This window comes from Electrophorus electricus, chromosome 4, assembly GCF_013358815.1.
Source record: "Electrophorus electricus isolate fEleEle1 chromosome 4, fEleEle1.pri, whole genome shotgun sequence".
Lineage (NCBI taxonomy): Eukaryota > Metazoa > Chordata > Actinopteri > Gymnotiformes > Gymnotidae > Electrophorus > Electrophorus electricus.
Window position 1 is genome coordinate 7,420,164 of NC_049538.1, and position 23,363 is coordinate 7,443,526.

A 23,363-nucleotide genomic window follows, 5' to 3' on the forward strand; every position below is an offset into this window, starting at 1 on the left:
CACTGTTAGTCTGGCTCATGGTTCATTCTAAGCCTGTGTGTCCAAAGCACTGTGTCTTAGGTCAAGTGTTCGAATTCAGTGCTGGATCTACTTTCAAGTCAGTAGTTCGAGCTCCAAACAATTATCTATTTTTTTTCCATACAAAAAAAACTATTATTTTTAAAATTACTGAAAACTGTACCAAGCTAAATATGACATTCACCTCTTTGATTAGGTGTAACAAAGAATGGAACACACCCACTGATAGTCGTCTTTTTCTGTCATCCTTTTTTCTCTTTCTTTTATTTCTGAAAGGAGATCAGATATTTCTGCTTGAGGAGGCCTTTTTAAAACCTTCAGTGACTGCTGTCCTGGCCTCACAGTGATTGACCCCCAACAGCACCCCAAGTGCCCCCCTCCCCCCATTTTGCCAGCACCCGATGTGAGGGGGAAAAGTAATAATCTTGGGGCAAAGAGGTGAAAGTTTGAAAAATTTCATACTTAAGTACTTTTTCCCACATGCTGATTGAGGCGCAATTGAATTGAAGGCCTTCTTTAGACACAACTAGGCTATCCATGTCTGGCCTGGGTATTTATCCAAGCATGGTTACAAATAAATAATGACAGTGCTACTATATTTTTTTTCGATATCATGAAAGATGAATGTCGTCTCCAAAGAAAAAAAAAGGCAAAGAGCGTTTGTAATGTGTGTTTTAGAAACAGATATGGCTACATTTAAAAATAATGCTGTGTTTCTGACACTATAGATCTTGGTAAATGTCAGGGATGCTCATCCTGGCCTGACACAGACCAGATTTATTCCTTCAGCAGTAAGTAGTGTGTGGAAAAAAACAAACTTAATGCTAGAGCAAGGCAAATGTTTTCTCACTTGTTATTTTTTCTGTCTTTCTTTCCAACACACCAGCTGACTAAATCCATGAAGTCAAACAGAACGTCCATCATAACGCCGGGGACTTTCCATCTGTGTTCAGATGCACCACGACAATAATATCCCTCTCTGTGTTTTGTTTCCCTGAACATTTCTAGCATAACTGCACTTGTGCAAACATCGTTTTGAAAGACTTCGGCCCATCATTCTCAGGGCTTCACAATGGCGTCTTATTGGTGGATGGGATGCCCAAGACGCTCCAGGGGCCCCAAAGTCAACTTTTATCCATTTGTGTTTGCCCACAATCTTCTCCAGCCTGGATTTCAAACATGACTGGGTGCTCCAAGGAAAAGGCTCTCACATGGAAAGGTCCACATTCTCATCGCTGACCCCCACCCCTAAGGCCCAGCCTTCACTTTTTGACCTCTTCCGTTTGCCGTCCCAGTTCGGCACTGCGTTTCAAGAGCTGCACTCGTTGGTTTGGACTCAATCCCAGATTTGCTTAAGTCCACTCTGGAGTCCCCCGCCAAGCAGAACTTATAGGCTTGATGCAACCTGTTATATTTTACATGAGGAGGGACATAGTTTGTAATTGAATTTGTACTTCCATGGACATAGAGGCAGTGACTCACACTTGGACCAAGTCTGAAATGTTCTACAAGGCACCAAGACATCAAATCATATTTTTATGTTCAGTGTTTTGTTTTTTTTTAGTTGCTCAAACATAAGTTCAGTTAGTCCTAGCAGGTGAAAAGGGCACATTGACAAAAGTAATTTATAACTGCTATACACTATATTGTCACATATATTTTCTTCGGGAGAACATTTTTTGCTTGTCTGGATAGGATCTGTGATTCCTTTACGTTGTCCACCAACTGCCCCTGAGATGTTCAGTTTTGGCAGTTCTGAATTAAAGCTTGGTAAGGCATATAGTCAGTCAGCTCCGGTGCATGACCCCGGACCATCAAATGCTCCTCACATGGATCCTGATTGATCAGGAGGTCTCACCTGACTTTACTCAGTCATCAAAACACACTTGCTAAACAGGACTCCTGAGGATTGGGGGATAGATTTCTTCAGTCTTCCCAGAAGCCCTTGGAAAAAAAATTTTTTTAACAGGCCAGCAAAAATAATTATGATTTTATTAACTGAGGCCAGGTTTCTGCAAATTAGCTTAGAGGCAGAGTGATGTAATGCCTGATGGAGAAGAGATTTTAGCAAAGAGGACAAACAGGCTGCACCAAACAGAGGGCTTGTCGCCGCTTCAGTTTACCGCACTGGAGTGAAGACTGTGAGGTGCAAAAGAAAACTGGCTCAAGATCTGACTCAAAAACCAGAACTCAGATCCCAAAGTCTCCTTTATTTTTGTTCTGATTTTTATATCAATTACATAATAAATAAATGATGACTTCTTTGATGACTTCTTATTTCCGTGCCACCAAGATGCAGATTACAGATTATGGCTTCCAGAGCACTTGTAAACTCTCTCAGCTGAGTGCGGGTTTTTACGAGATGCATGCGTTTCTCCACAGCGCAAACGCTTTAAATTCATATCCATCCCCAAGCTTGGCAGGAACAAGTGGCAAAGTGATAAGGGCGTAAAGACAGTCGGAGCTGCGTTTCAATTTGCATCTGAACACTTGCAAAAGGAACTCTCTCTCTCTTTCTTTCTCTCTCTCCCTCTCTCTCTCTTTCTCTCTCTCCTTCTCTCCCTCTCTCTTCCTGCCCCTTTCCCCCCGACCGTGATTAATACACACATGTTGCACAAAGGGCTCCTTGTTAGCTTAATGGCGGGACCTAAATGGAGACTTATATTTCCAGGATTATATCTGTATTCAATTGCAAATGATTTTTGGGGGGACTTTTAATACCCTGCTCTCTTGTCTATGAATAATAGTATCATTTAAATGTAGCAGACACCTGGTGTACGGGGGGGTGGGCTCAGGGGGTAGGATGCTGACCTGCCACTGTTGCCAGCTTCCCTCTTTCCCAGCCTGGTCTTATCCTTACCAAGAAGCCTCCGATTACACTCTCTTACCTCCAAATGCCACACACTTGAAACTTTATTCTCCCTTCGGTAGAGGGGGGAAAAAAATCAGTGTATCGTGAAAGAGAGAGAACGGGGGGGGGGGGGGGGGGCTATGGAGATTTAAGGTAGGGAAGAAAGAAATTCTTATCAATCTTTTCTTAGATTTAGGAGAGAAGTCATCTGAAGAAGGAGTGTAAGATTTCAAGGGGACCTTCTGATTAAATACTGTAAAAAAAAGTACAGAATGGTGGTTTTAATGCTCTTTTGTTAATTTACAACAAAATGATTTATGGTTTGGTGGGGGGGGGGGGGGGGGGGGCGTTATTTGTATGCGTGCCGCGTCTTTCCCGTACACAATTGGGCCAGTATTACGTTGTGCAAATTTATACCAGGATGTTGGTTTAGAGTGTTTCCCTGAAAAAAGAGAAGTTTTTCAAGCAAGTGTCTGCTTTCATGAACGCAAGTGATTGAGGCCTACAAACAAAGCTTTGTTTCAAAACTCACAGATGTACAGCCGCAGCATGGCTTTGTCCTCCAAACCGGAGAGCTCCGTTTTTTTCTCTCTTAGTTTTTCTGTTCAGGCACAACGCAGAGCTGTTCCAAAAAAATACTTGTGCTCTTGATGGCCGATATTAGCTTAAGCTTTCCCAGGGCTATATTTTCCACCCAAGAGGCTTTCGTTTTCTCTGTTTGTGGGCCCAAAGAAAGGTGAACGCGCTCTTCTACCTTTCACTGTTGGTCCTATACAGTTATAATGTTAATGTCCAAAGGTCTTGGGAAGTGGTGTAGTTCTGTGTGAGCTGGAATTCTGCGCATCATCAGGTGGCGTTCAGCTTCTCCATAGCAGCTACTTCTTTCTGGTCCGTATAAGTGTAATAACTCATGTGGTTTTGGGTTGGGGTTTTTTTGTTCATTACATTTTTAGAATATTTTTCTGCAATGAACACAATCACAATTCCAAATCTAACTGAACAATGGAAGAAAAGGCTTTATCTAATTAAGCCATTCACCCATATCACAGAGGATGGGTGTAATGTGAAACGGGTTTATTAGCATTTGTGATTATGGCAATTGTGGTACTATAGTCTCTGTTGTTAATTCAGGTTAAAATACCTCAGCCAAAATGTTTATCTCTAAATAACCTGTTTAAGCTTGATAAACATTTGGTGATCTCATAAATCTCTGAGTCATAGAACTTTAACATGTAATTAACATAATATAGTCTTATGGCAATACAAGCATAAAATTAATCTGGCAAGATATCTTTCTAAATCAGCATAATAAAGACAGTTGGAAAACAATAATAGCAGAATGACTGAAAAAAGTGAATATAATATAATCCACTTTATGATTTAGCAGTATCATAGTGTAGGATAGAAATTAAACTGGAGATCTTTCAGTAGTTTCTTAGAAATCTGAGGACCACTATAATTAATTAATATATTTGCACTCAATTAATGTGTTAAGATGGGAGCCAGAGAATCGGTCTTGTGGCTGTGTAATTGTAGATGATTTTATGTGTACTATTGCATACTTTTGAGAGTAAAAACTTCATCTCACAATCTTGCATTGTACTCATTCTTGGTCTAACTGGTCATTAAGATAATTCCGTTCCAGAATGCACTGCACCGTATCATCATATGAGCTCAGTGCTGAGCTGAGATTGTCAGAGATAATTCAGACGGACACAGGTTGCTCTCTTATGTAAAACTGGTACATATACATACTCTTTAAAGGTTCCACCATAGAACTCGGGGGCATGGTGGGTAAAGTCAATATCGCTAATTGCGCAGTAGGGACATATTTCACCATAGGGACGCATGCCTCCATACTGAGTCATGCACAACCATGGAGAACAGGGGAAAGGAGGCAGTCTTTAAACTTGTGTTGTCACAAATACCACTACCACAGCAGTGGCTGAGAGAACCCAGCTTTATAGTCATGCTCAAAATCAAATTGAGATTGCTGGGATCTAATAGCTTCATTCAGTAGTGTCTTCTCAGTCCACCAAAAAGCGTTCCTTGTTCTTGAATATGTAAATTTTTGTGAGTCACTGGTCAGTAAATCTAAGGTGCTTTAGAAGCACAGTTACCCAGATGAGGAAATGGTATACTGAGCACAAAACAGCCTGTGGCTCAACCTTTAAAGCTCACTTCCAGATAGCTGGTTTCTGGCTACACAAACGCCATATGTTCAGGCTTGGTTTGCCAGGGCTCTCTTTGGTTCTTTGGTGTGTCTAGACTGCAGGAAATGCAAAACTGCATTTGTTTACAGCCATTAGGAAGTCAAAGCCAAGGCAGCGATTAAAGAGTTGCTTCAAGTAGGCCTGAAGAGCTCAAAGCCCTCACTGCTGTTTGTCCTGTATGTGTGTGAGCAGGGTGGTCATGTGTGTGAGTGTGTGCAGGTGTCTATGCGTGTGTGTGTGTGTGTGTGTGTGTGTGTGCACGTGTGTGAAAATGAAAGAGCAAAAGAAAGAGAAAATTGAATATTTTATTTAGATTCAGTTATATGCAGTTCCTTTGCAATAATAATCGAAAAATGTAAGAATTTTAAAAACGTTAATCAGGCCGTTTACCTTTATGAGATCACGTACACTGAATCCTACTGCAGTTTACACTGATCATCTGCTGAAATGATACCACTTACTAATTATCAAACCTTACACAGACCTGCTGGCACACCAGGCCTCCCTAGAGGGTTCTGATAAATACTTTTAGATTCTGAAAAGCTTCTCCTTCCAAATGTCCTTCTATGAGACTGACAGTGATTATTCGCCCATCTACACCACGAATGTGTCTTGCGTGTGGGACTTCATTCTGGGGTAAAATGAGGTACGGCACCATACTGACAAGCCAGTGAAGTGTGTGACTTGTCGATAGTGTTAGGGACAGTTTGATATGACCACGGCTTGCCAGTTTACAACAGAACCAGACACAGGACAAACAGCACACTGTTGATTTACTGCGTCTAAGCAGGTTTGCACTGTTTGACAGCTTATTTGCTAAATGCTGCGTGTTGCAGAGCACTAGGAACCATCCAGTGTAATCCGCATGTGAAAGGTAAATGTATGCACACAACATAAATTATATGCTTAAGAATTTGTTCATGATAGAACGTCCCACTAGACCCACACATGAGCCTTATTTAACCACAAAGGTCAAAGGCTCATTTTGAAGGCGGACACAGTAAAACCGTCATTTTTTTCCTTTCAGTTTTTTTTCCAAGGAAAATTGAACATTTATGCTCATAAAATAAACAATGTTTTCCACATTTCAGACAGTAGAGTAACAAACAGAGGGACTGGCATGTTTATGTCCCCAGCCCTTTGACCTCTGATGGCTTTTGCTTTATAGATTTCACTTGATGAACGAGGATGCAAACTCTTTAAGAACAAAGTCATAACACTTCTTGATTTCCAAAGGACAGAAAGAAATCATTCGAAGCGCTTAAATAGCCATAAACCAGATAACTGTCCCATTTAGATAAAATTTTTAAACATGCAAAAAGCAGACTGGTACATCCTAATATGCAAGAGTTTGCTATAGGCTACTGCAGCAACACGAACACTTGATCTCTGGGGCAGTGGCAGAATGGCCAAAAGCCTGTCATTTTAAATGGCTCCGGTGATATCTGAGAAGGCAACTGGAGTGTTCTGAAGACACTCTCTGTAGTTCTTTTCCATAGAGGATAAGCTCAGGCCCGGGGCTAAAAGCAGGGGGGAAGAGTTCGTCTTCGAGAGTTTACACAGATGGAATCCGTTCCTCAGTGAAAGCTCACAAAACAATTGCAGCAAAGATTTGTTTTTATTCATTTTAGTGTAGTTTACTTGGCCATTTTTTAGATACTGAGGTTCAAAGACAAGACTTAGCCATCGGCCCTTCCCTTAAAATGCTGTAATTGATTCTGCAATTGACTGCTCCAACAGAAGCAAACAAAAAATGATTTGTCATTCATTATTGTAATTGTTATTATTTGTGAGTTGAGGCACACTGTAGAACGTGCATGTTCCCCGTGTCCTCATCTAGTTCATTTTGAGCAAACCCTGGTATATCGTGTTTATCCACTGCTGCCTGAAACTTTAAAACAAGTGGTTTCCAACTAATTCTGAGCATTTTTAGGTTCATAACAAGTTACACTTGACAACTGTAGCATTTGAGTGTTCTGAATTAGTGCCTCTTATTTTACAAGACCTCATCTCTAGACTTTACAGCATGGTAGTGGGAACTTCCTAGGGGAGGCGGACTCATAAAGTCTGCCCAGACATATGGTCATCAGTGTCTAGTTTATTTCAAACGACTTTGTCCAATCCGTCCTAACTGTAAAAGTCACAGGCGTCAGTGATTTAAGGCCAGCGGCGCGTAAACAGCGGTGACACACACCCAGATTCTGTCAGACGGAACAGAAAGGAAGCAAAATCATTGTGCTCCAGTGGTCTGACAGATGTTAGAGGTCAACAAATGTCACTTTTACTCGATCACGAACACGCCGACAGCTTGGAAGTAGTTCAAAAGTTTGTGACGACAGGCAAGGGGATATGCCACTTCACGCGCCTGTTGCAATGTGACGATGCTCTGCCTGTTAGCATGTGGGTGATGGATGGGCATCTCGGCTCAGTTCTGGGGCTGCCTCAGCATGTCTGGCCAGAGTGCTTCCTACAACTTCTCTCATCCCGAAACTCCAGCAGGGCATGTAATACTGGATTTAGAAAGTTAACCTTTGTTTTTCCATCATAATCTGTAAGATTATTTGCTCATCATGGGATTTTGCCTCACATCACATTAGATGTAGAGACACTGCATGTGAGAAACTTGAGCTGCTTTTTCCATATAAATTAGCCGGCCATAATTGAATGTCTCGTTCATTCTTCCTCTGCATTTTCCTTTAGCTCAGCTAAAAGACAATAACAGGATCTGTTCTTTTTCAGGTCATAAATGTAATGTATGTAATCTCTGTAACCACCTTCTCTCCCCCACCTCCCAGTCGACACACATGCCACACTTAACCACTGTTTTTTATGGCCCCTCTGTTGTGATTGCCTATTAATGGGGATTGGGTGGAATACGCAGTATCCTGTTTGTGCCTGCAATCCACAAATTCTTTTATGAAAAAAAAACAAAAAAAAAACAAAACATGCTCATTGCCATGGCAGCTTGTGGCAAACATGTTTTATTTACAAGGTAAAGTAAGCAGCACATATGGCAGATGAAGTCGGGTATGATTTCACTGACCAGGTATCTGGGATTAAATGGTCTGAGGAAAGAAAGAAAGAAAGAAAGAAAGAAAGAAAGAAAGAAAGAAAGAAAGAAAGAAAGAAAGAAAGAAAGAAAGAAAGGAGGTGAGAAATTCCACATTACACGCATCTGCAAAAAGTTGCTTATTCCATAAGTTCCATTTTGAGCCAGGGGTTAGCCATTTTCCATCCGTTTCATACTTTGGTTTGAATCCCCTCTCACCCATCTAGGGGCTGCCGCTTTACTTTTACTCTCTGCTCTTTGTTGTCAATCTCAGCCTTTATTGCAGGGAAGCTGCCCTGACTCGGTGGACGTCATGTGAAACCGCGGTCGACAGGAGGCAATAAGGCGGAGAATAGCCGCCATCTCGGGCTAGTCTTCCATTCAGCCTCGCCTCTCTTGCTGCCTTCTGTGTCCCTGTCCTGCATTAAAGATAAAGAGAAGAAATCAATGGAAGCTCGGTGAGTTAGATAAAAGCAGTCGGCAAGGAGAGCAGCCGTGCTAGACGTGGGGAATCAAAGCGAGCGGGAATAACCCCCAGCCTCTCAGCACATAAAACAGCTCGGTGTCACAGCTGTCGCCATCCCTGGCTGGCCTTGTGCTCTTCACCTGGTCGGAGCACCATAACTTGTGCAATTATGCTGAGGGCCTGTTTCAGTTCAAGCATGTGGATATGAGGGTGTACACTACGCAAACTGATCAGAAACCATTTTGCCACATTTTTGGTCATGTATACTAAAATGAAAAAGGGTTTGGTATGTATACTAAATGAAAAAGGCTTTGGTATGTGTTGTAAATCAAAATGATTCTTGTATGAATACAAAATGAAAAAGGGTTTTGTTCCTTCAGACCTTTTTGTTTTAAGAGAAGCAGTGATGTGTGTTGAGGTCTAAGGTCTGCTGAAGTAGCCCATGTTATATTTTTTCCTGCTGAACAAATTTAAAATCAATCACTTTGGTTCATGAAAATAACACTTTCCAAACAAAACACATTTACATTTGATGTGGTGTTTTTAAACATAGAACTGGGAACTAGAAACAATGTGCTCAGTGATCTCTCTAAAATCACTGTAAGATTATCTTAACTCTACCTTTAAAATGTTCAAAGTAATACTTAAACATTATATATTACAGAATTACCAGAAATCCGATACCTGACTCCTGACAGAAACTTCTGTCTACATCCCAGAAAATATTATTTCATGCATGGTGAACTTCACTGTATAGAAAATCACATCCTTTATAGACTAATATAGTTTTAACAAATATTAAAATGCCCAAATCCAGGCAGATGTAGCTGTGGTCCTAGTCACGCATGAGAACATACTGATTATATCACTTAGGTGAACTTAATAACAAGTTTCCTCAGCTATTCAGAAATGACAGTGTTTTAACTTTTCACTGTTAAATTTTGAAAACATTGTTAAACAAAAATTGATATGAGTAATTTCCTAGCCATAGCAGCTTTCTCAACTTTCCAAGGGCATCTCTCCAGATAACCCAAATGCCGACTGCGAGTCCTCTCTTGGAAGCGGAAGAAGATCGTTCCTAGCTCTTCTGTGATTAATGACAAAAAAGATGGTTAAACAAGGCACTTGTGATTTTTGAGAGCAGAGCTAGTTAGAGGGAATCGATAATGCATCATTGGAAATGTTGTGTTATATAAGCTGGTCTTTTACTCATCCTGGCAATCCATCATTTGGCCGTACAGATAGGTCAAACAGAATTATATTGCTTCAGAGGGTTCTCTTATCTCCCAACGGCAGGAGAGTAACAGAGACGCGGATCAATGAGCTTACATATTGTTGCAAGTGTGTTGTAACGAAACGGTCTGATTCTGATTTACGGTCTTTTGAATCCTGGGAAACAACAACAATAGGAGTGATTTTTGATCTCGTGTGATCATTTAACAACAATTTAGTCTATTTTCAAGTTTTAGGTTTAATTTTTTGTTTGTTTTTGTTTTTGTTTTTTGTATTCTTAGTTGTGAGTCATATCATAAGTGCAGTTCTGTATATAGGCTACTCCTGAACATTAATTGAAAAGTGAACGCACCCATAAAAGAATGTTACAGAACGGTCTAACGGTTTCTGTGACGATGAGTCCTAGTGGTCGCCTTGCGCAATAGGTTGAGACCGATGAAGCCCGGCGCAGCTCTCAGGGACTTATGCCCGCTTTTATGCACAAAGAGACGAACAAAAGGCAGCGAACATCCCCTTGTGACAGAAGCTTCTGTGCTGAGATTCACTGTAGCCATGAAACTCTGAAGTCTAAGATCACTTTTGGAAAGCAGCAAAGCCGGGTATAAAATCGTCCTCTCCTTAACCGACAGTCAAGAGCGCACGAACCCCCACGCGGTGTTTGAAAGTGGATATGAGCGCTATGGCCGCCGTGGATTACTTTGAACAACAAACTGTCAGAGACTGTTGACTTGTGTCCATCATATATTGGTTCTGTTGCCCACTACTATGAGCATCGACATTAAAATTTAATTATATTTTACATAGCCCGAAGGAAGATACTCGACTGCAACAGTGACGAATTCAGTTTCAGAGTCAGTTTAATGTCGATGTAATTTCGACAGAAAGTTGCAGATCGGTGAAGTAACCAAACGCAATTTTTAAAGGGGTTGAGAAATGAAGTGGAGTATAAATGCAGTTTAAGACTATGTTTGCTGTTACATTTAAAGAACAAACTCTCTGCGACATGAAATGAGGACCACTTTGGCGTCTGAGGTGCTTGTTTGTGTCCCATGTATACCGTCGCTCTTTGGTACGTGGGCAGAGAGCAGAGGCAGGGGCGAGGAAGCGGAACGGCTAATTAGCCAGTCCATCCTTCATTTCCATATCCTGAGTGTGTCCGCTGGAACGCAGCCAATCCCTCTGCGCGCGCAGGGCAGTGCAAATTCACGGGATAGACCTCCGACATGCGCAAACTGCACATCGGTAACAACATCTAATATCCCATATTCACTGACCCGGTACTGTACGTATTGCATCCGTCCAGCACCGATGTATCTAGAGATACCCGTGCCGACGCGCAGCGCACCAGAATGTCCCGGCGCAAGCAAGCTAACCCTCAGCATCTCAAATCGGACGAGGAAGGAACACAATCACAGAGCAGTCCAGACAACGGTACGTGCGCTCCGGGTGTAATGGTTATTGCGGTAATGGCAAAACGTATGATATGTGCGGATCGGTTAGCCCTAACAAATGTCCTTATGTTATATGTTATAGCATCTGTCTAGGTGCAATAATTCATGACCGGTTCTTATTACAATTATCTGACATTCTTTTGGGAGACGTGGACATGGAGTTTGAATAAGTGGGACTACAGACCAAGGGAAAAAGTTTTCAACCAAAAAAAAACTTTTTAATAGCAGCATATAAATTCCTAGACGTATATGCAGACAAGAAAGAAATTATGATAAATAGAAAATATGAACAAGTATCAATCCAGTGAGATGGTATACGATATTGTGCGAATACAGAATTATTATGGCTTATTAATATTTTATTTGTTTTGAGATTCTGAATACACATTTAATGGGAGACGACCTTTTCTAACTTTCCATGTTTGGTTTTCCATCAGTCACCATCTTGTAGCCTAAATTATTTATTTTCTTTTCGCTTGTGTTAATCTCGTATGCGTGTGTTCCCTAATTCTCCCGAAGTCCAATTTGTGTGATCCATCTGAGATCTACAAATATTTTTACAAGAAGAAGAAGAAGAAAAAGAAGAATGGAATTATAATAATAATAATCAACGTTTAGATTTTTTTAGGTCTTCTAGCGATATTTAACAACTCTAATATTCATTCGAATGAAACTAAGAATAAGAATAAAAGTAGCGTGTACATTATTAATATTTATATATAACATTTTTAAAGGCTTAATGGAAATTATATGTGCATATCTTAGGTTGATTCGCATTGCTGTTGATGCTGATATAATGGCCAACTTAGAATTTTGAAATAATTTATATATAAATTAATAATAGATCAGTTCAAATAGTTTTACGTCTTTTTAGACTTCACAAATTGCTCAGACGTCCTTGGAAGTGCACCCATGGTAACCGTATAAGAGATTATACATAAACCAGCTATGTTTAGCCCAACAAACTATGGTATTTTGTTAAAATACAGATTTTCTGTGGTTGAGTTTCAGATGGGTTTTAATTAGCCCGAATGAACCAATCATTCCATACTCAGGCCTAAAACTCCTCGAGAGTGTACGTTCGATGATCTTTATATATTTTACTGCTAATGCCTCAAACGAAATAGTCAAATAATAGCACAAACAATGCTTGTAGGCTACGTCTAACTGGGTGTGCAACTAATATGACCTTGGTTAGGTCGTGGTATATTCAGATATGTGCCAGATATGTGTATAAGTTGCTGTTTCATCAGTTCGTACGTAAGACAAAAAAAAGCACAAATTCAGACGTATATTTTCGAAGAGCGTTTTTAATATTGTTTACTGAAAAATACGATGCATCCATAGATTCTAAAACGCCTTTGATTCAGTAAAATATGCACGGGGAGCAGTCACTAAGCTTATTAGGGTAATGGCTTTAGTTCTATTGCTGCGCCATCAACAACAGGCCTTGTTTAACAAGCCACTTGTCTTGTCTCAGCCAAGCCTGAAAACACATTCCGATATTTATGCTTATGTCGGGAAAACAAAGATTACACGGAAAAACACAGCTTTTCGGTACATCTAGTTTTTACACTCTTTAGGTTCACGTTTTTCGCGTTCACGTTTGAAGATATTTTAAGTGGGAACATGCTAGGCTGAAAGACTTTAGTAATCTGCTTTTCAGTCATGTCATGTAGTTTTCCCTGTTTTTGGCTGTTCATCAACAGTTTAGAATTAATTACTAAGAGAGTTTTCTATGTTTTATAATTAGGTTTTATGTAAACTTAAATGTAATAGTGAAACCCTAACGCCGACGGTATTCTCTTGTAAAGGCTCGTTTATTGAGACATCTTCTGCAAAGATGTCTTTGCATATCATTATCATAGCATCCTTATCCAGCGTTAAACGTCAAATTCACGGTTTCAAACTTATATCTTTATAGTGCCCGTTACAGAAAAAAAACCATCTCCTTGACGTGTTGACTTGTTTGGGTGCATTTACCCAACTCGGACACAGGCTAACGTTTTGCATGCCTATAGGATGTTTTTCCCCTTGATTTGTGTGTTGAGAGATAGTACGCACCAGGCAGTTAACAACACTTAGTACGACAGTAAGGTGAACAAATCATTAATTTGGTAGGCTCCAGTGAGCGTTGCCATTATAATTTGAATGACTGGAGCGTTGGCTTGCTTCATTCGCTAATGGGGCTTCATTTGAGATGCTCGTGCATTCTTCAGTCTGCAGTCTGGTCTCACCTTTCTGTGGTAAAGAGTTATGCCGGACCACCCACACGCTTAAGGGAATGAGATGAGCCAGTGACCCACACTGTAAATGCTATGTGTGAGTAAAGTGAAGAGGGATCACAATACAGGCTGAAAAAATCTTTCTTTTTCTCTCTCGTTTTTGGCTGGTAGTGCCAAGTTGGGAAAGCAAAGTGTGTAATCTGAAAGAAAGATGAAAAGAAAGAAAGAAAAATGGTTAAATGAATGATTGATCTGTGTTCTTTTGATTTAAAATAAAATTAACTTCATTTGAAATATTCACAAATAAAATTAAAATGAATTGAATCAATTTTATGTATAATTTTTTAAAATAAAATGTATTACTGCATAACACTGAATATCGCTAATGTGACCTGTGATAGAAAAAAAATATGGCCCTTTCATTTGCCTTTGGGAATATTTTTACATTGACCTCATGGCTTAGCTATTTCAACATTTTTTAATTTAACTGGTATAGCACTGAGGTCATTTTGAACCAAATATTACAAATAAGTTTCAAAATCTGAATAAACCTATCTTATATCCTATGAATCTGGATAGTGGCTTTCTTTAATCTCTTTACATGTGGCTAATAGGTATTATCTCTTATTGTGTAAGAGTAGTGACATTTTGCAATAGATATGCAAACTTTTCTCTAAGGGACATTATTCATTCTCATTCTGAAGTATTTCAAGACATTAAATAATTTAGAATGATTTAGAATTTATTTTGTGTCTTTGTTTATTTTTAAATGAAAACAATGAGGTCAAGGTTATGTAATTCAGGCACAGAGGATTTCATATCTGGTTTACCAATGTTGAGAATTTCAGAATTAGTTCTTCACATTATCCAGGAAATGAGAGTGTTTGATGGCAATGGAGATGCTGATTGGTCAATCAAAGACTCAATTTGTTCTGGACCTACTGGATGGCTGTGAATTGTATGAAAACATTGGAAATCAATAGTTCCTATGGAATTTCATTAAGCTTCAGGATCCTTAATAAATAAGTCACATAATTTAATGGATTGTGCACAGAAAATTATCAGCTGGGTCTTGGGCACATGACAATGCCGAGTGAGAGCCACTGTAATTGGTCAAATGGTACAATTGATTAGTTTTATCTGTAGTGTTCGCTCAGAAGAAAAAGCTGTGAGGAATCCATTACCGTAGGAATTTCCATTCATACTCTTTTGTCTCTCTGGTTCTCCTCAACAGAGCTCTTGAGGAAAAGGGGTGACAACAGCAGTGTCAGCGAGAGCCAGAGTGGGAGCGAGGAAATTCACGTCTGCCCGAAGTGCTGTGCCGAGTTCTTCAAGTGGTCAGAGCTGCTGGAGCACCAGAGAAAGTGTACGGAGGAGCCCCCTGTGCTGATCGTGCAAGAGGATGAAGGATTTCCTGTTCCTCAGGGGTCTCCTACGGAATCCCCATTAAGTGCTCAAAGTGACCTGGCTGAGAATGAAAACATGGAGCAGGAGTCTGAATTAGCTGAAAAGGGTGAAAGAAACCTCAGTGTTCCTGAGGGGACTTATGCAGCAGGGGCAGATGAGCCTATGGAAACTAATGCACCTGTGGATAAAGCATCAGATCCTTCCATCAGCTCTCTTCCATCTGGTTCCAATGAGAGTGCCACTTCTCTACCGTTATCTTCTCTAAGCACAAACTATGGTATCCCCAGCACAAATGTAACCTTAGAGATCCTCCATAGTACCAGAGTGGCTGTTGCCCAGTTTTCCCAGAGTATTCCAGGTGATGGATCTGGTGGTAAGACGAGCTCACTGGCAATACCCATGATTCTAGAGCAGCTGATGGCTTTACAGCAGCAGCAGGTCCACCAGCTGCAACTCATTGAACAGATTCGCAGTCAGGTTGCTGTGATGAACAGGCAGCCTACACAGGCCGCACTAAATCCAGCTTCCAAGGGACTGGCCTCTGCCTCTTCCACCTACCATTTGCAAGGCATGACCCCTCCTCCTGTACTTCCATTATCTGGAGTCATGCCTTGCACTGTGACTGATCAGGCCTCTATAACCCACACATCCATACTTGAGGACCCACCATGTCTACCTTCACAGTCAAGTGGTGAACAGTCCATCACTAAAAATACTGACAGTACCTCCATTTCCTTAACAAACCCCAAACCTCCTCTGTCCAAATACACAGCGATATCTTCACAAATGCCATCCTATAATGGTATTCTTTCCAATGCTAGTCATACGCAGCCTCTGACCCCTCCTGGTCCACTGTCTGTAACCCCTTCTGCCAACCTGCCACTACTACCTCAAAGCCCTCCTAGTGGAGTAATCTTCCCTAACCCACTTGCCAGCATTGCAGCTACCACTAATGCATTAGACCCACTGACTGCTATGATGAAGCATCGCAAGGGCAAAATGGCAAGCGTCTCCATATTTGACACAAAGCCGAGCTCTGAAGACCCCTTCTTTAAACACAAATGCAGGTTCTGTGCTAAGGTTTTTGGCAGTGACAGTGCCTTGCAGATCCACTTACGCTCTCACACAGGTGAGAGACCCTTTAAATGCAACATATGTGGCAACCGTTTCTCCACGAAAGGAAACCTTAAAGTTCACTTCCAAAGGCACAAGGAAAAATACCCTCATGTTCAGATGAACCCATATCCAGTGCCAGAGTATCTCGATAATATTCCCACCAGTTCTGGTATACCTTATGGAATGTCTTTGCCTCCAGAGAAAGCAGGGTCAACATGGCTTGACAGCAAACCTGTTCTACCAACACTACCTGCTATGGTGGGCCGGCAGCTGCCCATAACAGTGACCAGTGCAGAAAACTTCAAAGATTCATTTAATGTGCCCTCAGATAGATTTCCAAAAAGGATTTCACCAGCCAGAAATGAAAGTGGATCTTTGTCACCGAAGGCTCTAGGCCATGAATCAAATATATACACTCAGTCAGACAATGAGGCAGGTGTACCTAAGGTGACTGCTACCCTCCAGTCAAACAAGGGAGGAGAGACCACACCAGTTTCAAAAGTAGAGGATTTTCACCAGGCCACAAAATCTATAACCAGGCAAGCAGAAAATTACCTTTCTGTAAATTGCAACACTTCCCCCAAATCTATATCTCCAGAAATCCACACTACAACAAATACATCAGAGACTGCTAATGTGATCACATCGGTGATGAAATCCTCTACGCCTCCTCTAAACTCAGAACAGTTCAAATCTGGGTTTCCTTTTGGAGGCATCATCCCAGACTCTGTCCACACATCAGAGACGTCAAAACTTCAGCAGCTTGTGGAGAACATTGACAAAAAGATGAAGGACCCCAATCAGTGTATAATTTGCCACCGTGTGCTCAGTTGTCAGAGTGCACTGAAGATGCATTATCGCATCCACACTGGGGAGAGGCCCTTCAAATGCAAGGTATGTGGCCGTGCCTTTACAACAAAGGGGAACCTGAAGACCCACTGTGGCGTTCACCGGGTGAAACCTCCTCTTCAGGTGCAGCATTCCTGCCCCATTTGTCAGAAGAAGTTTACCAACGCTGTTGTGCTGCAGCAGCACATCCGCATGCACATGGGGGGCCAGATTCCCAATAACCTTCAAACTCTCCCACCAGACACTGTCCTGGAAAAAGACTCTGACTTGACTTTTGACGAGAAGAGTTTTGACAGCATTAATGATTATGAGGATGATAGCCTTGATGACATTTCATATGAAGAGGAGGGGGATATTGCAGACCCATTTAACTCTTTTTCAGACAGTTCATCACCAATTTCACCAATACCCCCTGCTGTATATGAAATGAACACATCAACCAGTGACTCAGCTGTTAGTCTCAAGCATTTTACTGGACACAAGTCAGTAATGAGTGACTTTTTGGACAATGATCGTCCAACTAATGGCTCACCTTTTGTAGAAGACTTAGAGAGACCTCTCATGCCAGATTCAGCCACTTCCATTCATAGGCCTCTCCCCCCAGCTGAACCGCAGTCTGAGTGCCATCGCAATTTCCCAGCTTTGCTTTTCACCTCAGATACCCAAGAGAAGGTGGCTACAATTAAATGTGAAATGTCAGAATCCCCTGTCCCAAATATTATGAATGGAGCTTTCCTTGATCATATGAACAAGTCTTCAGTTAAAAAGGAGAGTAGTTTTAATGTGCAGTATTTCAGCAAGGAGCATGGTAAGATGATAGTATTTTTTAATAGTATATGTTGCAATGATACATATTTATCCAAAGAATATTTGAAAACATTTATATAATAACAGATAATACTTCCAGTAAGCATCAAGGTAATGCAGTAGCCAATTCATTGCTTTTTTTGCAATCTTTAACTTGTACATGTTGATAATGATTTTTAATGTAGTGTACATTTATGGTGTATTGCTGCTTTCTCAGGAGGAAGCCAGAGGTCCTCTGATATGGATACTAACAACATTCAGGCCTCTTTTAAAATGGAAGTGGAAGGCTACAGTAGGTCATTTGGATTGAAAGAAGGAACTTTTTCCCCATTTGGACCCATTCCGTCTTCACATAGAGCCTCTGAAGCAACCATCCCAGGCATCACTTCACTCCTCGGAAATCCACCACCTCGACGAACCTCTAAGCAACACAACTGCAATGTATGCGGGAAGAACTTCTCCTCAGCGAGTGCCCTGCAGATCCACGAGCGCACACACACCGGTGAAAAACCATTTGCGTGCTCCGTTTGTGGCCGGGCTTTCACAACAAAGGGAAACCTCAAGGTATGTTAACATGCAGTGCCAAACTGTTCTCCACGAGGCAGGGAACAGAGAAATGTAGAAGACCGCTTAGAACCTTGTAACATTATTTGACACTGACATGTTTAACCTAATCTTTTATGATTCTCAAAAAGAAAAAAAAATGCTTATAAATTATCCATGCACTTCCTAAATGTAAGAGACAAGGGTTATATTCATTTATGTACTGTTCATACACTGACATATTCCTACTATGTAAATATATACTGTATACTGTATATCCGTGTGACAAGCAAATGATGATCTTTGCTTATGGTTTCTTTTCTTGTTAAACCGCAGGTGCACATGGGCACCCACATGTGGAATAATACACCTGCCCGCAGAGGCAGGCGTTTGTCAGTGGAAAACCCGCTGGCCTTTCTGGGTGGCGAGGCCCTTAAATTCAGTGAAGTGCTTCAGAAGGACTTAGCAGCACGGGCCATGAACGTAGACCAGAACTTTTGGAGTCAATATGCTGCGGCCATTAGCAATGGCTTAGCCATGAAGAATAACGAAATATCAGTCATTCAGAATGGAGGACTGGGTCAGCTCCCTGCCATAACCATGGCCATGGACAAGGCCAGCACTGGCAACAGCCCACCAATCACAACACTGGGAAAAACGAGTGTAGATCTCGGGACTGGACGGCACTTTTCTATGCTGATAGATGAAAATAAAGAGATTAGAATCAACTGAATTCAATAGGGTAGAAATATTCTCATATGAAAAGAGATACATGGAGTACTTAATCTGAATGGATGATTTTCAGATGTTTAAAATTTTACTCAATTTCCTGGTTAGGTATGGCTCCTTCTTGTGAGCTCCTTCTTGTGAGCACTTAATGGTACAAAAATCTATGGTTGGGAAGTGTAAAAGTGAACAAACATGTTACCAGCAGTAACACAGAATATAATTTATAAGCAAAATGCAGCTCAATTTAAACTTTGTATTGAATACAAGTTAAGAAAGGGTGTACAATCTATGAAGGAAATCAAAATCAAATGATTCTGATTGTATAGCAATGATCTAGTTACTACTGAAAACAAATGTGTTCAGTATGTCCCCCATGCTAAAGGTCCACTTTGTGATTTTACTACAATAAAGTTGAGGCCACATTCTAAAGGTGAAAAGAAAGCATTCTTGCTGTTCAATGTCTACTTATGTAATTTAGAACTCCACTTAATTGTCATCCAACATTCTCAATAAGAGCATTTTTACTAAATCAGTTTTTTCCTTTTTGCTAAGTAACATTTAAGGAGGACATCTACAATTAGTACTGAGAGTCACACACTGAAACAGATACTTATTATTATCAGGCTTTACTGATAATTACTAAGGGAATTTTTTTTGTCTTTTAAAATACTTTCTTCTCATGTCACAGGTATCTTTGTCAGTTACAACATTTAAAACACAAAAATAGTGACAATAAACAGCCCAGTAATCAGAATTAAATTAAGTTAAATGAGAGGTGAATTGTTGTTTTTAGTTGTAATATTCCTTGGATGAAAGTAAAATAAATAGATACTTTGTGAGTTTTGCTGAGAGAAAGTGGTGCTAAGGTGATCATTCAGTATATGTGCTGGGTTTTCACTGATTTACAGTGAGCAGTTGTACCTGACGTTGGTCTGGATGAAGGTTGGGATGGCAGATAATGTACTTCTATATTCAAGGAATAATTTATTCTCATGTTGGTTTACAATCCAATGAGTATGAAGGTTGCACTTGACAGGATTACTTTCAGTAAAAAATACATATGTAAGGTTGTAGTAAAAAAAGTTTAAAAATAATTTAGTGTATATTTGGTAAGCTAGCAGAGTTAAGGTTCAAAATAAAGACTTCATCTTTTGTGATCCTGTTATTTTTCATGTAGAATTGATCTTTAATATAAGGCAGCATCACTATGCTGATTGTGATTAACAAAATAAAAGATGGCACATCATAATGCACTGATGCTTATTGGGAAAATACACATTTTTCAATAGTGGCCTGCCTTTTTAGTTCACGTTGAAGATTAACACTGACGCATGGGACGTTAAGTATAGTCTTAAAGCCCCAATCAGGAATCCCTGCAAATGACTTTCCAGTTGTGGTGCTCTACAACACAGAGCATAATGCTCTCTGTCGGAAAAAGAAACTGGGATTCTTTCGTGACTACTGTACAGTTACATATGTTAGGATTCTCTATCTTTCAAATGTGTAAATATGTTTTCCTGCCTGTGCCTGGAGGAAAAGCTCTATCAAAAGATTTATAGCACAAAATTAAGAATATGTGGTGAAAGAAGTCGGAATAATTTGTAGAGACTTTGCTTTTTACTTTATATGTATTGATGCAGTTGTTTTGATTATTTAAGTGCTGATTACATTATAGTAATATTTTGTGCTCTTAGATTACATTGTTATTAGATTTAACTCCAAAACCAAAGGCACAGTTTCAATAAAACCATATTTGCTGTGTCCTTTGAATGAAACGAGACACTATTTTTATATTACAGCATATTTACATGGATTCGGGAAGGAGCAGCATATTGTTATTTTTGCTGGACTGACAGTATTTTTACATGATGAGGCAAAAATCAAACCTTTTTGCTGAATCAGATTTATTTCTAGGTTGCTATAATGTTGCCTTCTTCAATAAAAATGTCTGGTTTACAGTAAATATGTTTTTAAAACTGATTTGTACTTTGGGTGTGTTAAAACATCATAATCAAGTTAATAATTATTAGCCCAAATAATAAACAAAATAAGCTTTCTAAAACAACATTTTTAAAAAATTAATTAATTATTTTTAAAAATATATTACAGCCCTGTGTCAAACCAGCAACAGTGTAGCCTCTTCAGGCAACCTCACCAACAAAGACAGTAAGTGGTCTAAGATTATTTTAAAGCCACAAGCAGTAATGCTTGACACAGATACCACAGCCACCACATCCGTCGGACAGTTTGGTCCGTTTTGAATAAAATGCCAGATCTTACATTAATAGAGATGTTATTGCAGAACCTGTCCAAATGTGTATGCTGATTGATAGCTTTTCTCAGTTTATTATCGTCATACTTGAAGCTCCATGTAAGACAGTAACTCTGGAAGCAACTTCTTTAAGATGAGCCAAGGAAAAGTTTGTTCTGGAAGCAGATTGTACTTAGTTTTACTTACTTATTACTTATTGTTAGATTTTATCCTACATTTAACACTATATATAGGATAAAATCTAACGCTAGATTTAAGATACAATTACATTTAGGATCAAATCTAACAGCCTTTTTATTATTAGTTTCCCTAACACACAGCAAACGATAGAGTAACGACAGAAATGTTCAGTCTGCCCGCAGAACAAACCTTTGCTCGTCTGAGGGAGAGGAGTTGTCACGGGAACGTCCACATGACGTAATTCCGTACGCAGCCAAGATGGCTGACAGCATTCCCTTGAATCCAGTACGAAACAATTCAAAGAAAGCCGCCTATTACAATGCTGCTAGACCTGTCAGGTTAGAACCACATGTTTTTTTTTTATTACCGAGAAAACACATGTTGAATGTGTTTCTGGGTTGTAATACATTTAAATGTTGCTATACCGCCACTGAAGAGTGTTTGTTGCGGTTCCGGGGTGCTAGCTTGCTGGCTAAGCTATAGCCGTTGCTGGCTTCATCTGGCTCGGTATCCGCTCACAACACGTCCAGCTGTCAGACCACCCAAGTTCATACTAGGCAATATAGTTCAATACATTTCGCAGTATATTTGTGATTAATGTCTTTTTTTCGAGTATTATTAGCTAGCTAACTAGCTATCCTAGAGTGTCACATGAGTTGTCATTACAACTGTCGCTTGCCAAAGACCATACTTACACCTTTCGCACAAGTATGTAGTATATAGTGTGCTACTGCTAGGTAGGTAGATAGGTAGTTAACTACCTGGCCGTACTGTGATTGAGGACAAGACAGTGAGGCGTTCAACTTTAGTCGAGGGTAGCATTTGAGATTGAATTTCTTCAACGGACCATTACTTGCACAAATGATAAGACGTCGTACTCGGGCCTCATCTCGTGCTGTAGACGACAAAAAATAAATAAACGGATCATGTTATTGTTGTGTAGCACCAAAGCAAGGAGCACGTGTTGGCCCTACGTTTTTCTGATTGCATGGATGCCTTGTGAATGATGCGTCGTTTATAAATTGCTAAGGTCTTAAACGAGAAGCAGCTGGTGCTAGATTTATTCTAGCTAGCTAAATAAAGTGCATCTATAGTGACCCTATAGTACTAATGCATGCAGATCTAACATGCAGACTATGTTTCTCATAAGATGCAGGCATGTAGTATGTCTGTATCTGCAACACTAGGAGTGTTTTTGTAGACCTATGGGCTAATCTTTTGTTCTTTTTCTCAATTACTGGTTTGATCCGCTTTTGCACAAGCCAATTTTATTGATGTGTTCAAAGGAGAGAAGAAATTAATCTGCATCTTGTAATTTGAAGATCTTAAATCATCTTTTCAATTTGTATCATTATTTGTTGTGTGTCTGACAACTTGATAAACTGTATTTCATTGTAAACTTAAGGATAAATTATTTGTCAGTGTCATATGTTTGACCCTGTGTTGCTCAAAACAGAGCTCTTCCTAAAAAGTTGAATGTCATTTATTTGTATGTTTTGCCATGAAAACATCAGGCTTCTTTATTGCTGATATGAGTTTTATTCTTATTGTCGAGCCTTAGTGGAGGGGAATATTGTCATGTAAGACATCACCTTTGATGCCAGAATGCTCTCAGAGTAGTGTCAAACATGCACATTGCCAGCCATGCCTTCTTCTACAGCTGGCACTCAGATACTTTCGTATGACAGCATGCTTTATGGTGACTGACTGCAGTTGGCTGGCATCGCTCTGAATCCATACGGAGGGAGAAACTTTTTTTTTTTTCACCCAGCGACAACACAGCCACTTGTGCTTTTGTGGACTACTGGTTGTGTCCACTCCTCTGCTTGTGGCCTTTTTGGAGGGGTGACAGTCATACCACACTGAAGCCTCGTTCCGTCTTGAGGGCATCCCACCCTCACTGACTACACTGAACTACCTGCTCAACAGAGTTACAACCCTGGGAAAAGTCAAT

The 23,363-nt window shown here is 40.2% G+C and overlaps 2 protein-coding genes across 5 annotated transcripts in view; both read left to right on the forward strand.

Moving 5' to 3' along the window:
• Positions 1–10,941: 10,941 nt before the first annotated feature.
• sall3b (spalt-like transcription factor 3b) lies at positions 10,942–20,870 on the forward strand. Its single transcript, XM_027019537.2, has 4 exons — positions 10,942–11,261; positions 14,741–17,686; positions 17,903–18,249; positions 18,565–20,870. Exons 1-4 carry the CDS (start codon positions 11,180–11,182, stop codon positions 18,958–18,960), a joined length of 3,771 nt encoding a protein of 1,256 aa, XP_026875338.2. The 5' UTR covers positions 10,942–11,179; the 3' UTR covers positions 18,961–20,870.
• A 797-nt stretch (positions 20,871–21,667) lies between these two features.
• Positions 21,668–23,363, forward strand: part of atp9b (ATPase phospholipid transporting 9B) — a 32,036-nt gene continuing 30,340 nt past the window's right edge. For all 4 annotated transcript variants that reach the window (XM_035525277.1, XM_035525279.1, XM_035525278.1 and 1 more), the window contains exon 1: positions 21,668–21,747. In XM_035525277.1, coding sequence (XP_035381170.1) covers positions 21,668–21,747 — 80 coding nt within the window. The remainder of the gene's footprint in view (positions 21,748–23,363) is intronic.

Excerpts from the sequence above, each read along its gene's own strand:
- sall3b (XM_027019537.2), top strand. The coding sequence starts at position 11,180 with ATGTCCCGGCGCAAGCAAGCTAACCCTCAGCATCTCAAATCGGACGAG. Across the intron at positions 11,262-14,740 it reads ACAGAGCAGTCCAGACAACG|AGCTCTTGAGGAAAAGGGGT; the intron begins GTACGTGCGCTC and ends TCTCCTCAACAG. Across the intron at positions 17,687-17,902 it reads GTATTTCAGCAAGGAGCATG|GAGGAAGCCAGAGGTCCTCT; the intron begins GTAAGATGATAG and ends CTGCTTTCTCAG.